The sequence below is a fragment of the Suillus subalutaceus genome, assembly GCF_016647625.1.
Source record: "Suillus subalutaceus strain FC151 chromosome Unknown DFJ58scaffold_32, whole genome shotgun sequence".
Lineage (NCBI taxonomy): Eukaryota > Fungi > Basidiomycota > Agaricomycetes > Boletales > Suillaceae > Suillus > Suillus subalutaceus.
The window spans coordinates 249,102-264,673 of NW_024540281.1; the positions used below are offsets into that span (position 1 = coordinate 249,102).

Consider the following 15,572-nt stretch of genomic DNA (forward strand, 5'->3'; position numbering starts at 1 on the left):
TTAGAGACTGTATAATTTATGATGCACATGTGTCGGGGACTGGCCCCGTTACATGGTATAACACCCATTCAGGATCTATATATGCATAATCTACCCACACCGTGATCTGGACGAACGAGCTCACCATGCTGTACCCCTGAAACGTTCGCAGCGTTCACGAACTCACGATCATAGGTAATAGTCATATGACTCATATCCGGTCGGCATATTGCATGCGCTGAGCGCTCATACGTCTATCATTTGTACGTTGCTTCTAAAGTTCAGAACAAGGCGCCCTGCTTCAATTCAGAATATCCAGGACATCCCTTACTTGGGCCGCCGGTTCCCTGGGCTGGACTTCCCTGGGCGTTGTTCCCAAGGATACTAGTGCTTGGTCTGTCAATGGATTAGGAAAAACATATTCAACACGCCAATCCGTGACGTTAGCTGTGTGTGACTGTGTTTGTGCCTAGCCTATATGCCCAACACACAAGGCGGATACACTATCACAGCGTCAGATGCCCTCTCATCAACACCTTTCCTTGTTGTGCTCTGTCTCATCGTGGTGAAGTGCAGCAGATGTGAGTAATGTACGGATTTGGTGTGTCCTGATCTTCAGCGAGCATTCCCAGGTCGATGAGCTTCAAGTTATACGTCGTTCTCGTGGCAGACAGTACTATGACTTTTTATCTTAGCCTCAGGACGATAACACAATATTCTGAATTTCTAGGTATCCTGATATACGACCACATGGCAACTATCACAGATGAAATCACTTTCATCTGGTGTCGCCCGAGATCACTATCTGCAATATTATTTCTCACCAATCGCTATTTTGCTCTGTTCGGCAACGTTTATATGTTATTTGAGTATGTTCTGCCCATGTCAGATGAGGTTCTATAGTTTCCTTATGCGCGTACCCAGCTGGCAGGCTCATATCTTATTCTGCAGAGGTTTCAATTCTGGTTCTTCAACATGTGTTGTTTTACTCAACAAAATCCTAGCTGTCAGCCATATCTAATATACAGAGAACTGCTCCTTTTGTTCCAACAAATCTTCGTTGGCCGTGAGTAAAATTTCATGACGAGAACTATATACTTGTACTGACATTTCCAGTTATATTGACTCTTCGCACTTATGCTCTCTACAGCCGTAGCAAACGCCTTCTTGTTTGGATGGTAACCATCGGTCTTGTTCTTGGGGGAGGGACTGTACGTATTCGCATAAGCCTTTGTACTCTGGGAGTCTACTTATGGCTTATAGGCGGCAACGCTTGCATTCCGTTCAAGCACTCTCGTGCTAGGATATAATTGCTTTGAATCATATTCAGAAAAGATGTACGCCATCTTCCTCACCCTTCCGCATGCTTGCTCAAAAGATGTTGCAGAGCCGTCAGTTAGTGAATTCGCAGTCGGATTTGCATGGAATATGATGCTATGACTTAATTAAATCGCAGGTCCTGGGTTGGGATGGACGACACTACTTCTCTACGAATTACTCATCTTTGTCCTCACAGTTCACAGGATATACAAAACTAGAGGACCGTCTCTGACAAGATCGAGGAGAAATTTACTTGATATCATGTTTCAAGATGGTAATTTTCGCTGCATCGATATCGTAAACATTGATCCAAGTAAACGCAGGCGCAATGTATTTCGCGTGAGCTTGCTAGGGAAACAGTGATTCGAATAAATCTGATCCGCCTTCCATTCAGGGTGATGTCATTGGTTAATCTACCTAACATTCTGACGTCCTACGTGAGTCTACTAATGAAATGTCTGTCAAGTCGCACACTCACTCTTTGGTTCAGGTTGGTTCAGTGAGCACACACCTGCTTCTTATGATTAAATTGACTAACTATTACTGGCGACTTATAAGAATACCACCAGGGACGGTCTGGCTCCATTTACTAGCTGGTGAGTATCTGGCGCGGTAATACGGATTGATTCTGACCATGCACTCTAGCATGTCCGTGACTCTTATCTCTCGGCTGATGCTTAACCTGCACAAATCTGTCGACGCAGGCATCCTTACCACCCCTATCCGAGATGATGACCATGAATACGCCCTTACCACCAGGATCGCCGTAGAACAGTCCGCAGCTTCCTCTGGCGATTGCTAGGTTAATATTAGGTTATGTTTCTGGATGCGAGTAATCTTATCGGAAGTAGAAAGTGTTGATTAATGTCGGGGTAGTGCCCAGTTCTGTAGAAACGGAACTGGATGCATAAGATCGCGCATTTGAATCAGTAAGATGGAAACCGTCGAGAGTTCTATTAATCTTTCAAAGTGTACAATGATTATGCACCACGTATTTGAAGAACTTCTTGATATCAGCTCTAAGCGATCCTGAACTCCATGACCATTGTCTCTACGAGATCATAAACCTGGGTGAGTGCTAGACCAGCCGTGGCCCTGTGAATCATCACCAATCAGTTGTCACCGACGTGTCAAAGATGAATTATAAGGAACTTGCGCAATAATCTTCATCTCGTCCAAAGTTCGTTCCTTGGCATTCACAAGGAACCACATAGTCAGGTCTATTTGGTACACTCCGTGACTGCCTGCTCCGAAGTTCGGTAACATAGGTTCAGGGGCCTGGGGGTCCTGAGTTCAGAAATATATCAGGGCTGCGCTCTGAGACTTACGATGCTTAACCCTTCAGTAGTTCCTACGCCAGGTTCTTGGAATGTGTGAAGGAGGATGCAATCATCTAATGCAAGATATGGCCCTTGAAGAAACAACACATCGGATCGCAATTGACTCACGAATTAGCACTACGCTGTTTGGTCCCATGGCCTTGCGAACGTTACGGAGGATCATCGTTGCCTCAGCGTCCGGCCAGTCGTGGAGAATGTGTCTCAACTATATAGTAAGTGATCAAGTTACCGGCGATGGATGAAACAGATATAGGCTCTTACATAGTAGACATCCTTGCCAGCAGCAGGTATGTCCTCGAGAAAATTGTTTGGCACGAGCTCCACGCGTCCATCGAATAGCGCATCAGGAGCATCCTTCTCCCAGGCCTAATCAGATATCAATGATGTGCCCGCTGTGCTGGAATGACTATATTACTGGGAGTCTGTACTCACATTTTGTGCCTGTACCATAACTTCCGGAAGGTCATGGTTGGTATTCTGAGGTGAGGGAACATTTTCGCCAGGGGCATAGAAAACGCTCCAATGCCAGATCCGATGTCAACCACAGAGCATACATTGTCCCAATGGTATTCTTATAGACCTGCTGTACAGTTGTGTTAATGATTGAAAAATTATGGTGGCTTACGATGCAGAAATGTAGAAGTGCCCGTCATCTCACTGTAGCCAAGCATGCCTCTGTGAAATATCTATACATGTGTATGTGAGTCGTCAATCATTCATAGATGACTCCACACATACATCGCGTCTTTCATCCTAGAGATTGTGTTAAGGTAGGGAAAGACCGGAGTATAGTGGCAAAACTCACGTCCTTCTTCATCATGTCCCAGAAACTCTCCTCCGTACCCTCTTTCCTGCAGGCAAATACACGGGGTGCCTTTTCGACCTCATGCGATCGTGAAAATTCCTGGTCGGTCATAGTCTCATAGAGGACTCCGGCGTATTTCGAGACATCCCGGGAATGAGTTTGCGCATAACACCCAGTGTTGTTTGTTGACTTGAGTATGAGGGACAGTCGGGTGTTTGTGAAGACATCCCGTTCGACTGTTAAACACATTACCGTAAGGCTTTATACTATACAATTCTCCACCAACAGCATGTCACCTTCTTTAAAGCAACCCATGAGGGACAAAGCCCGTAAGACGCGTGCAGTCTTGCTCTTGTCGAGGTTGACTGCTTCAGCTAGCTTATCCACACTGAGGCCTTCCGGGTGTTGCTCCAGAACATCCGCAAAGCGTGCTCGCAAGGCAACGTCTGTACATGCCCAATTGTAATCAAAAACGAACTAAGGAAATGAGCACCAGAGTGAACATCATCGGCGACCGGCACTCACATTCATCACTGTGTGTTGGGGAGGAGCCAGTATTGCACTCAGTTGGTGATATGCACCCTCAAGCAGCCTAGTGGCTTTCCTGAGGGCAAGCGTATCTGTCGCCATGTCGAGGGGGTGGAAGGTAGTTGCATCTGCACTGGGCACCCCATGTCCAGTTTTCTTGTATTCTGCAATTGCTTGGCGTGCAGAGGAGTTGATGATGCCTAAGAGAGCTTCAAGCTTGACTTCGGGTTCAGTCAATTCTGTCATCTTTGGGGCAGATATGAGGAAACGATATCGTTCTCCAGCTGTAATCCTGTTAGTGAAAATTCGGATTTTATGGGCACCGTATATACATACCGACTCCAAAATTGAAACAAATTGCACATTGCAGACAAAGGGTGAGTAGTGCCGCGTATCTTTAGGATCCGGGGCCGCCGAGGGACGAACACTGAGATGAATCCGAATGGACACTGTTATCAGGTTCAATATGATTGATGTCACCACTGAATATACACGAAGTATCCGGAAGAACGGGACGAAATCAGCAAGTATAAAAAAGACAGGAAAAAAGAAAAAAATGACACCTTCACCTTGAGTGCCAGACATAGAACGAGAATAGGGATTGGAGGCGGGAGTCTCATCTTCCCGCCAAACGATGCGTCACACAGCAATCCAATTCTTCCCAATCACAACATCAGAATCGAGACCACGCGCGACCTCAAACTCGACGTCGGTCGTGAGCACACGGCCATCATAGAAGGCCGTAAGGATTTCAGAGAAGCGCGAACCTAGGCCCGAGCGACCAAGCGAGTGAGCAATCGAAGGAGAGGATGTGATTCGAAGTCAAAGGCAACGGATACAGGAAGACGTCCGATGAACGAGGTCTGGTAGCTAAAAATAGGTGAACATAGGGGCACTCTGATAGTCGCGGGAGCCTATCAAAGTCTTGGCAATGCTGTGTGCGACTGTTTATGATCGTGTGACTGTACAGCACGATGTTCATGTCACTTGACAGACATATTATCTCCCCACCAACATGACCTTGCTCCGCAAGGTAGTCTGAGGCGAAAATAAAGGGACGCCAAAATCGGACGAATCTACCGCAAAAACGTGAAAATAGCGAGCTACATAACCCACTCCCTAACGGTAGCGGGAATTGGAAGTAGTAGAAAGTGTCAATCGATGTCAGGGTGGTGTCCAGTTCTGTAGAGACAGAACTGGATGCATAAGATCGCGCAATTGAATCAGTAAGATGAAAAACGTCGAGAGTTTTATTAATCTTTCAAAGTATACAATGAATATGTACCACGTATTTGAAGAACTTCTTGATATCAGCTCTAAGCGATCCTGAACTCCATGACCATTGTCTCCACGAGATCATAAACCTGGGTGAGTGCTAGACCAGCCGTGGCCCTGTGAATCATCACCAATCAGTTGTCACCGACGTGTCAAAGATGAATTATAAGGAACTTGCGCGATAATCTTCAACTCGTCCAAGGTTCGTTCCTTGGAATTTAGAAGGAACCACATAGTCAGGTCTATTTGGTACACTCCGTGACTGCCTGCTCCGAAGTTCGGTAACATAGGTTCAGGGGCCTGGGGGTCCTGAGTTCAGAAATATATCGGGCTGCGCTCCGAGACTTACGATGCTTAACCCTTCAGTAGTTCCTTACGCCAGGTTCTTGGAATGTGTGAAGGAGGACGCAATCATCTAATACAAGGCATGGCCCATGAAGAAACGACTAATTGGGTTGCAAATGACTCACGAATTAGCAATACGCTGTTTGGTCCCATGGCCTTGCGAATGTTACGGAGGATCATCGTTGCCTCAGCGTCCGGCCAGTCGTGGAGAATGTGTCTCAACTATATAGTAAGTGATCAAGTTACCGGCGATGAATGATAACAAATATAGGCTCTTACATAGTAGACATCCTTGCCAGCAGCAGGTATGTCCTCGAGAAAATTGTTTGGCACGAACTCCACGCGTCCATCGAGTAGTGCATCAGGAGCATCCTTCTCCCAAGCCTAATCAGATATCAATGATGTGCCCGCTGTACTGGAATGACTATAGTTACTGGATGTCTGTACTCACATTTTGTGCCTGTACTATAATCTCCGGAAGATCATGATTGGTTATTCTGAGGTGAGGGAACATTTTCGCCAGGGGCATAGAAAACGCTCCAATGCCAGATCCGACGTCAACCACAGAGCATACATTGTCCCAATGGTATTCTTATAGACCGCTTTTCAGTTGTGTTAATGATTTAAAAATGATGATGGCTTACGATGCAGAAATGTAGAAGTGCCCGTCATCTCACTGTAGCCAAGCATGCCTCTGTGAAATATCTATACATGAGGATGTGAGCCGTCAATCATTCATAAATGACTCTGCACATACATCGCGTCTTTCATCCTAGAAAATGTGTTGAGGTAGGGGAAAGACCGAAGTATAGTGGCAAAACTCACGTCCTTCTTCATCATGTCCCAGAAAGCTCTCCTCCTGTACCCTCTTTCCTGCAGGCAAATACACGGGGTGCCTTTTCGACCTCATGTGATCGTGAAAATTCCTGGTCGATCATAGTCTCATAGAGGACTCCGGCGTATTTCGAGACATCCCGGGAATGGAAATGTGCATAACACCCAGTGTTGTTCGTTGACTTGAGTATGAGGGACAGTCGGGTGTTTGTGAAGACATCCCGTTCGACTGTTAAACACATTACCGTAAGGCTTTATACTATACAATTCCCACCAACAGCAGCATGTCACCTTCTTTAAAGCAACCCATGAGGGACAAAGCCCGTAAGACGCGTGCAGTCTTGCTCTTGTCGAGGTTGGCTGCTTCAGCTAGCTTATCCACACTAAGACCTTCCGGGTGTTGCTCCAGAACATCCGCAAAGCGTGCTCGCAAGGCAACGTTTGTACATGCCCAATTGTAATCAAAAACGAACTAAGGAAATGAGCATCAGAGTGAATATCATCGGCGACTGGCACTCACATTCATCACTGTGTGTTGGGGAGGAGCCAGTATCGCACTCAGTTGGTGATATGCACCCTCAAGCAGCCTAGTGGCTTTCCTGAGGGCAAGCGTATCTGTCGCCATGTCGAGGGGGTGGAAGGTAGTTGCATCTGCACTGGGTACCCCATGTCCAGTTTTCTTGTATTCTGCAATTGCTTGGCGTGCAGAGGAGTTGATGATGCCTAAGAGAGCTTCAAGCTTGACTTCGGGTTCAGTCAATTCTGTCATCTTTGGGGCAGATATGAGGAAACGATATCGTTCTCCAGCTGTAATCCTGTTAGTGAAAATTCGGATTTTATGGGCACCGTATATACATACCGGCTCCAAAATTGAAACCAATTGCACATTACAGACAAAGGGTGAGTAGTGCCGCTTATCTTTAGGATCCCGTAGTCAGACCTTGACAGAAAGAAGACAGTTCCTTCTCAGCGTCAGACGCGTCAGGGCTTGATTATTTCGATAAACCTCGGCCCCCGGTCTATACAATATACGTCAGGAGGTGGGACGTGTGATGAAGTTATGGTCGTAACTCCACAGAATCAGAACTGAAACAAACGAAGAGTGAGCAGTACCGCTTATTTTAAATATCCATCGTTCAGATCTTGATAGAAGGAAGACAATCTTGGAATATCGGGGCTCATCTTACTACACCTCGGTCTGTATTATACCGGCCCCAGAACTGAAACAAACTGATGGAAAATGAAAAGAGTGAGCAGTGCTCAGGCTTGGGCGGCGGCAAAGTGACTGTCTTACTGGTAAGATCACCTCGGTCTCTATATATGCCAACTGACTCAAGAGTCAGGTGTCCCCGACTCCCACGTTAATGGAGGAGAAACACAATCCTTCGTTTTTCTCTGCTGCTGTGTGTACAGTTCATAGATCTAGCAAACTTGAACAGCAGAATCCTGGCTGAGACACCGGTGAATATGAATAGCATCTATGTTCATGTAAAAAGAAACTTATCTGACAGGTCACCGGTCTGATCTTCGTGGCTGCTCTTCTGAGAGTGATGTGCGATCTGCTAGCATTCCGAAATAGATCGGCTCTCCATCTTTCAGAAACCACTAGCCATGGCATGTTACCTTTCGACTGACGTTATCTAGTAAAGGTTGGACCCCACAAACTGTGTCGGAGAAAAGTACGAATCTTTTTTTATGTATTGACGTCTTCATTAAGTCCTACTCGTCGAGCTCGCAGTCTTTGCGAAGAGCATCCTCTGCCTTTCTCTGCCTTTTTTCCAATCCTAATGCCCATGAACGCCGCCCGCCTCTCTGCATCCTGCCTATAACCCTTCGCGTTCGCCGTCGACATCTCCTTCCTCGTTGTCTCTTTAGTACCATCGATCCTCGTTGCCTCTCCCCACCAGTTACCACTACCTGGCGGCAGGCACCTTCGTATTTATTTTTCTTCAGTGGGAACGTGGATATCAAGTATTGGTCGGGTAGCTCGGCGATGGGCATTTAAGGCGGTGGCACGAACATGGCAGGACACCGCAGAATAGGTATGCGCGAGGGCGGTGAACTTCGACTTACGAATGATCAGGAAACTTGTTGCAAATTGCCACTGCATCAATGTAATTGATGTGCTCAGAGACTTGTGTTTCCCACCCTCTTGGGAGTCGATCTACTTCGGAATGATAACAGGGCACTATCAATCTGATCTCTCCTTGGACACCGGTCAGGCTATCCCTTATACCGCAAACCGAATGACGTGTCCTCACTGTGGTTACATATTTAACCAATCGCGAATTGCCTTGATCACAAAATGATCGGTGCGGCAAGCTTCTATGGGCTAGTAAGGCCGCTAGAGGCACTGTTCGTAGCTCCTTTCAACATCGCGTCATCATGATATTCTTGCTCAAGCCTCAAGGTCAGTATCAATTTGAATGTTTCAAGAGCGTTGTTTGTCTGATTCTTGTCACCCCCGCCAACCAACGACATCATACATCATGCACGTTCCAGGAACGCATACGCACACCATCTATTGTTCATAGGGTCAGTTGTCAGTTCTTCTCAAAATGAAGTATTCGTCATTTCTGCATATAATGGGCTCTTGTAACACATCCTTCAGACATCATTTTCGCCATGGTTTCAACAGGCATCCCGCTGGATAGGGCAGCTATTATTTCAACAGCACTGGAAGGCATCTTATACGGTGAGTGTTGTGATGCCCAGTCATTCCATGCCCACCAAGCTAAGATTCTTCAGGTTTTTCAGTTCTCCTGTTTGTGTGCACCATGTTGACATCGGCCTACAAACGTGACGCCAATCGCCCGATCGCTTTAGTGGCAATCTTGTTATTGACATTAAGTACTGCGGTGGGCTTTTCGCCTCTTGCATCCAATGTCATTTTCTCAATTCTCTCTCAAGCACATGGTCACAGATATCATCCGTCTAGAAGATGGATTTGTCAAGTACCGTGATACCTTTCCTGGTGGACCAGCGGCGTTCTTCCAAGATATTAGCCAACCAACATTTTTGACCAAAAATATATTATACGCCTTCCAAACTATGCTAGGCGATGGGGTATTGGTGTGTTTGAATTTTTATGTCAGCTGAAAACTTATGGGCTTAAAGAGTGTTTTATTTGGCAAAAGATTTATCGCTGTTACGTCGTTTGGCAATCCATTTGGGTTATCGTCCTACCAAGCCTGCTGTGGTTCAGCGCCTCAGGTAGGTCGTTATCGTGCCCACGGAGTTGCGTGTTTTGATTTTTCATTGAAGCGGCTAGTTTTATTGCCCCCTACTACGCTTCGAAGTCGACTGGTGGAGACATCTACAGCAATCTGGCTGGACGATGGGTTGTGGCGTTGTTTGTATTGACACTTTTAACAAATTTGATAACTTCAGGTATGTATCCTTCTGCGTGAACGCGACGGTGAGGTTCATAATAACTCGAACTCGTCCAGGATTACTTGCGTATCGTATCTGGACGATCGAACGCAGAGTCTCTGCAATGGGCACTATAAACAGCACTTTGATGCCTATCGTGCGCATACTTGTGGATGCCGCTATCATGTATTCTACGGTGCTATCTGTCATGTTGGTTTGTTTCCTCTGCTCGAACAACGCTCAGTTTATTATCCAAGACACGGTAATTATCATAGCCCATGCCCATTATTACATCTTGCTGAACTCCTACAAGGTAATGCCGATTATTCCGATTACCTTCTACATGGTGTTTATTCGCATCACACTGAGGAACACTACTCTCCATCACCTTTGGATAGTCTGGTGCGGAAAGTGGCGGAATGGAAAGAAACTTGCAGCGATATCCTACGCAACCTTTACAATACCCTAAATCTCAATGGCCGCATACTGACAATTCTCGCACGGAGTAGGGAATGAGGCCCTTAGGGCCGAATATTGACATGCAAGGCAGGGTCTACGGAAGGAGCATTTTGCAACGTCTAAATAGAAGGGTAGCTCTATTTCTTGACCAGGTTCCTGTTCAAGGAGGCAGGTCATGACCAGTATGTCAGGTGGAGCCCGTGGCATGTCTGTCGTCGCGCAGGGTAGGCGAATGCTACATTGATTTTTTTTTGTATTCTTGTTTATTGTCCGTTGGAGCAGAGCCCTATAGTATAAAGTACCTACGTTGATCTCTTCGAGTGATATTGATTCCGGGACTGCGTGATGTTGTGGCTTCGAGGTGCGAGTGGTAGTTCCCAGCAAAATGGCTTCAAGCTCAATGGTAACTTCAGCGTTGATGCCTGTCTCTGCAAACAACAGATTGGTTTGTGATGGTAGTGAAGATTTCTCCAAGTGTTTCAAATGTCAGAGGTCGAGTTATTGCTGTCCGAGTTGTGTCCAAGTCTTTAGTTTGACCTCAGGGGACTATTCCAGATCCCCTCCGTGACGGTTACCACCAGCGAATTCGAATGGATTCGATGTAGACGCGCCTTGAACATACCTCAAGTAATCAAACCCAGTGAAAATCGAGAATGAGGAGGTAGATATGTGTAGATACAGAACGAAAAATATAAGCGAAATATAAGCCGCATGAAATTTATTGATGACTTTAATTCCAGGTTCCCTCGAGCTCGTAGTAGTATAAGTAAGTACATTTGTTGTTCGTGTAAATGAGCTCTCAACGTTAACTTCAATACTCCCCTTAAAGTCAACCGAGCTGACGGCAGACGCATGATAAGCAGTTCGCAGCTTGCCACTAAAAGGTTATCTATATTCTCTTTGACATATCCGATCTGCTCTTTGTACCGCAACACCCTCCTTGCAAACCTTAATGTGAGGGCGTACGGCAATCCCCGGCGGATATGACGTTTACCTCATCCTCCTCATTGTTTACACATACCACATCCTGTAATTCCGTTAGATGAATGAGCGCTCACTCGTACGACCGAGAACATGATCTCCGCTTGCAGGGAGATCTCAAGGACGTTTGTATTTGTGCAGCTGCTTGCAGTTTGTTTCCGTAGCGCTAAGTGGACCGTTTGTCTGAGGATAACATGTTTAAATATAAACGTTATCTGTAGTGGCCGGAGTTTAATTTGAAAGTGCGGCGGTCAAATCTTGGCATCAGAATTCGGATTGATCTGATCTGTCTTGGCTGGCATGTCAACGCTCTCGGCGCTCCATCTAGCAACTTTCGAAGCTCAAGCTAGCTCCTTGTAAGGAACTGCATGGTTCATGTATAATCAACATCCCGCGCTACGATGATGTAGGGAAAATCACGCACAGCATCATATACGCTGGACTCCAAGTTGCCAACTACTTCGTGACGTAGTAAGCGCGCGTGTAACTGTGTTTGCTTTGCATGCATACTTGCATACGTAGCACGTATCGTCCCAGTGTTCTCGTCGACACCCTTCCTCTTAGACTGTCACTGCTTTACATTGCAATGGATAATAGTATAGCACAGCAAATGTGAGTAATACATAGATTTACTACGTGTTTTGATAGTGACTCAACTCGAACATCTCCAGTTTGATACACTCGTACACCGTTCTCGTGGCAATCAGTACTAGGCTTTTTTATCTTTGGGACCCTCGGGATGATAACAAGATATTCCAGGTATCCTGGTGTATGACCATATAGCGACCCTCACAGAAGAAATCATTTTCATTTGGTATCGTCCGAAAGCACTATCTGCAATGTTGTTTCTGCTCAATCGATATATCGCTCTGCTCGGCAATATCTATGCCTTGTTGATCAATTTCCTGCCTGTTTCAGAAGAGGTTCTATGATTTCGTTGCACATATACCCAACTGACAGGCTCACAACTTATGTCCGCAGAGGTATCAACTTTGGTTCTCAAATCTTTATTGTTTTGCTCAACGGATCCTAGCTGTCCGAAATATTTGCTGTCCAGAGAACTCCTCATTTTTGGTCAACAATTCATTGTTTGCTGTGAGTTTATTTCTATGGCGAGAACTACATATTCTGAAATTTCCAGTCATATTGACTCTGCGGACTTATGCTCTCTACGGCCGTAGCAGGCGCCTGCTGATTTGGATGGTGGTGGCCGTCATTGCTCTTGCAGGAGTAGCTTCTGTGCGTGTTCACACATAATGTTCTACTCTGGGAATACTGATGGCTTCAAGGTGGGAATATTTGGACATTCTTCAACCACTGTGATCGCCGTGCCAGGAGTTAACTGTTATGAATCATATGTATCAACGACGTACGCCATTTTCTTCGCCGTTCTGCGTACTCGCTCAAAAAATGCTGCAGATCAGCCAGTCAGTGGATGTCGAGTCAGATTTGTATGGAACATGATTTCCTGATTTTATCCGATTACAGGTCCTGGGCTGGCATGGGTAGCCCTATTTGCCTACGAATTACTCATCTTTATCCTCACAGTGTCCAGGATTTGCAAAACTAGAGGAATGCTGCGGTCACCGTATTTGGTGATGTGCAGGAAAGACATCACTGGCATCATATTCCAAGATGGTAAAGTTTCCCGTTTTATCTATACCTGACATACTGATCCAAGCGAACGCAGGTGCGATGTATTTCGGGTGAGGTTTCCAACGAGATTGTCATTCTGTGTGGTGAATCTGATCCATGTTCCTTCAGAGCGATGACACTATCTAATATACCGAACATCCTGATGTTCTACGTGAGTTGACGAATGAAATATTGGTCGAGTCGCACGCTTACACCTTGGTTTAGTACGGTTCAGTGAGCATACACCCGTATTTTGTAACTATTTCCTGATAATTGGCAAGGATATCGACAAGTCCAGTCTGGCCACATTTACCAGCTGGTGAGTGGTTAGTGCGATAAAAACGAATCAATTTTTACATCGCTCCTCAGCATGTCCGTGACTCTCGTATCTCGACTGATGCTTAACCTGCACAAATTTATTGACTCTGGCATTTTCACCACTCCCATTCAGGATGATAACCACGATTCCTATATCCTTACTACCAGGGTATCTATCCACGAGCAGTCCTTGATTTCCCAATAATATTATTGTGTCGAGCCTGCGTGCGTCTGAACTTCTTCACATGCGATACCTGAGCACTTGTGTTGTGATTGCAAATACGTGTCGCGGTAAGTATCAAGCCGCTTAACAAAAACCATCAGATCTCCCAGGCCAATGGAGAGTTTTAGTCTCGGTGGCTGCTCAACCCATTGGTCTCATAAGGACCATATCCTCTGACACAAGTAGATGCGTTCTGGAATACCATGCGTCAAACTTGAGATATAGCACACGCCTCGCTTTCACCGTCATCGTCACTCAACCACCATTTCCTTTCCTGCGCCCGAACCTTGTTCATCCCGTGCACCTGCTCAGCTACATGTATCCACCGCTCAGCATAGATCCCTGCATTGAGGCGCCGACTCATCACCACCGAGTCCCATGCGACGATGGTGGTGAGGTTTGGGAAGATGTCGGAGAGAAAGGCGGCGACTGCTACGGTAGCGCGCGCCTCGATCAGGGAGTCAGCGAGACCTAGGGTTCGCACGGCTGTGTTTTCTATCCCTTCACGGTCTGATGACACCTCTATGAACGCATCCGTGTTCAAAGCAAGGCAAAGCTTCTGGAGATCTGGACAACAGTCGAGCATCGCAATGAGGCCGATCTGGGTGATGCCAGACTTGACGCGCCATCCAGCTGTGTCGTTGAGGGAGAAGGAGTAGAGGTGGGGCCATGCAGAGACTAGCGACCGGAGGTCGTCATCGTCCAAGTGTATACTGTGATTGATACTGATATCTATCCTGCCCAGGCTTTCAAAGCAGGTAAGGGGGATAAAGTCACCCAAAGTGAGGGTGTGACATGTAGGTGATCCGGAAGTCGACACGCCACCCAAAGACACAACATGAGGTCCATTCAGGTTAGGCGGAGGCTGCCAGCCCGCGCTAATTGGATAGCCCATGATCATGTTGACTGAAGGTGCCATATAAGTTCCGAGATTAGTTGGAGGTTGTGGATGTGCGAGTAGATGTAGTGGATGTACTGGCATGACCCGAGGACTTGGCGGGGTCATTAATCGCAGGCTCAGATCTTGCAAATGAGTACTCGAGAATCGCCTGAGAGTGGCAACAAGTGAACTGATACTGGTAGGTGGCGGGTTGGTATCCACTAGCACATGCATAGAAGTGGGCGATCCTCCAAGCTTGTTAATGAATGAGTCTAGGAAAGACATATTCGCTGCGTGAATCTGGAAATCGCGGACACATGAAAATGCCCCTGAAGGCAAAGACGAGTCCAGTCTGAGTCCCGCGTTGTTGAGATTGAATGAAAGCTTGCGAAGAGCTGGTTGTCTGGCAAGATGTGCAAGTGCACTACCCTCAATTGCTCCACATTTGATTTCTGTGAGATTGTTCCAGGCACAAAGGGCTTCTGATAGAGAGGGGAAATCGTTTCCAAAAGCGTTGGTGGGCAGGGTCACTTCTGTGACGTTAGGACAAACGTAGGGCAGAGAAGCCAATATGCCGAACTCGGGTATATGCCATTTACGACTATCATTTGTGATGGTTATCGCCAGGGAAGTAACTGTGGGCCCTGAAAGCGTGCGAATGAACGCGAAAGTCTCAGCTCTTTCATCATTCCAGAGGATTGACTTCAAATTCGGAAACAGAGGTGAGTTGGTTGGGGGGTGGCAGAGAGAGAGAATGATTGAGACGTCTACTGGCCGAGCAGGGTCATGGACGCATAGGTGCTCAACACGACGTGCAAGACCGCGAAGTATCTCCCATTCTGCCATTTTAAGAGGCCTCCGAAGCGTTAACACGGGTTGTGGCCTTGCCTACATAAGTTGTCGAAGTTCGGATCACCTGTCATATCAATCTAGGGCAAAGGGCTTACCGCATTTTCTGCGGTGAAAGTCAGGTCAGAGGCCAAGGGTCGTAGTAGTGGTGTGAGTCCGTCCAATCGCGACCACAGAGCACTGGTGGCCACATGATGGAAGACCTTGGAGGTTCTAGCAAGAGAAGCAAGAGTTCTTCCTGCGGCAATTCTGCCAGCGTTGTCATTCCGCACATGTTCACATATGATACAGAAAAGTTCTTGGATAAGGAAAAGTCTGTGCATTCGCGCGTGTTGTGGTGGTAAATGCGACACGCATTGAAAAATACCAGCAGCTCCCTCTGAATCCATTTCCTGTCTCGGGCATGCACCAGCCTGAGTATTCAATATT

The 15,572-nt window shown here is 46.6% G+C and overlaps 6 protein-coding genes across 6 annotated transcripts; 3 read left to right on the forward strand and 3 right to left on the reverse strand.

The window, feature by feature from the left end:
- Positions 1 to 457: 457 nt before the first annotated feature.
- On the forward strand, positions 458 to 2,324 carry DFJ58DRAFT_779243 (uncharacterized protein; the record flags this gene model as incomplete). Its single annotated transcript, XM_041389676.1, is given in 12 exon segments — positions 458 to 560; positions 710 to 873; positions 991 to 1,045; positions 1,096 to 1,190; positions 1,243 to 1,378; positions 1,436 to 1,573; positions 1,660 to 1,736; positions 1,858 to 1,895; positions 1,945 to 2,101; positions 2,173 to 2,179; positions 2,194 to 2,197; positions 2,228 to 2,324. 9 exon segments carry the CDS (start codon positions 458 to 460, stop codon positions 2,099 to 2,101), a joined length of 963 nt encoding a protein of 320 aa, XP_041245726.1. The 3' UTR covers positions 2,173 to 2,179; positions 2,194 to 2,197; positions 2,228 to 2,324.
- Positions 2,319 to 4,218, reverse strand: DFJ58DRAFT_839992 (uncharacterized protein; the record flags this gene model as incomplete). Its single annotated transcript, XM_041392564.1, has 12 exons — positions 2,319 to 2,394; positions 2,423 to 2,586; positions 2,628 to 2,710; positions 2,748 to 2,844; positions 2,901 to 3,005; positions 3,072 to 3,116; positions 3,194 to 3,210; positions 3,265 to 3,325; positions 3,378 to 3,392; positions 3,445 to 3,680; positions 3,741 to 3,921; positions 3,970 to 4,218. The coding sequence occupies 12 exons, from the start codon at positions 4,216 to 4,218 to the stop codon at positions 2,319 to 2,321; spliced, it is 1,329 nt and encodes a 442-aa protein (XP_041245727.1).
- Positions 4,219 to 5,288: 1,070 nt separating this feature from the next.
- Positions 5,289 to 7,314, reverse strand: DFJ58DRAFT_839993 (S-adenosyl-L-methionine-dependent methyltransferase; the record flags this gene model as incomplete). The annotated part of the gene is made up of 13 exons (XM_041392565.1): positions 5,289 to 5,364; positions 5,393 to 5,556; positions 5,597 to 5,619; positions 5,718 to 5,814; positions 5,872 to 5,976; positions 6,044 to 6,183; positions 6,237 to 6,297; positions 6,350 to 6,364; positions 6,418 to 6,465; positions 6,498 to 6,655; positions 6,718 to 6,898; positions 6,947 to 7,241; positions 7,286 to 7,314. The coding sequence occupies 13 exons, from the start codon at positions 7,312 to 7,314 to the stop codon at positions 5,289 to 5,291; spliced, it is 1,392 nt and encodes a 463-aa protein (XP_041245728.1).
- A 1,409-nt stretch (positions 7,315 to 8,723) lies between these two features.
- On the forward strand, positions 8,724 to 10,556 carry DFJ58DRAFT_779274 (uncharacterized protein). Its single transcript, XM_041389677.1, has 8 exons — positions 8,724 to 8,989; positions 9,038 to 9,121; positions 9,175 to 9,284; positions 9,337 to 9,498; positions 9,564 to 9,639; positions 9,691 to 9,816; positions 9,876 to 10,060; positions 10,112 to 10,556. Exons 2-8 carry the CDS (start codon positions 9,052 to 9,054, stop codon positions 10,265 to 10,267), a joined length of 885 nt encoding a protein of 294 aa, XP_041245729.1. The 5' UTR covers positions 8,724 to 8,989; positions 9,038 to 9,051; the 3' UTR covers positions 10,268 to 10,556.
- A 1,750-nt stretch (positions 10,557 to 12,306) lies between these two features.
- DFJ58DRAFT_275990 (uncharacterized protein) lies at positions 12,307 to 13,509 on the forward strand. Its single transcript, XM_041379613.1, has 10 exons — positions 12,307 to 12,333; positions 12,380 to 12,477; positions 12,528 to 12,607; positions 12,658 to 12,665; positions 12,727 to 12,876; positions 12,929 to 12,944; positions 13,003 to 13,045; positions 13,099 to 13,107; positions 13,155 to 13,192; positions 13,243 to 13,509. Exons 2-10 carry the CDS (start codon positions 12,439 to 12,441, stop codon positions 13,394 to 13,396), a joined length of 537 nt encoding a protein of 178 aa, XP_041245730.1. The 5' UTR covers positions 12,307 to 12,333; positions 12,380 to 12,438; the 3' UTR covers positions 13,397 to 13,509.
- Positions 13,510 to 13,622: 113 nt separating this feature from the next.
- On the reverse strand, positions 13,623 to 15,532 carry DFJ58DRAFT_839995 (uncharacterized protein; the record flags this gene model as incomplete). Its single annotated transcript, XM_041392566.1, has 2 exons — positions 13,623 to 15,182; positions 15,242 to 15,532. The coding sequence occupies 2 exons, from the start codon at positions 15,530 to 15,532 to the stop codon at positions 13,623 to 13,625; spliced, it is 1,851 nt and encodes a 616-aa protein (XP_041245731.1).
- Positions 15,533 to 15,572: the final 40 nt, after the last annotated feature.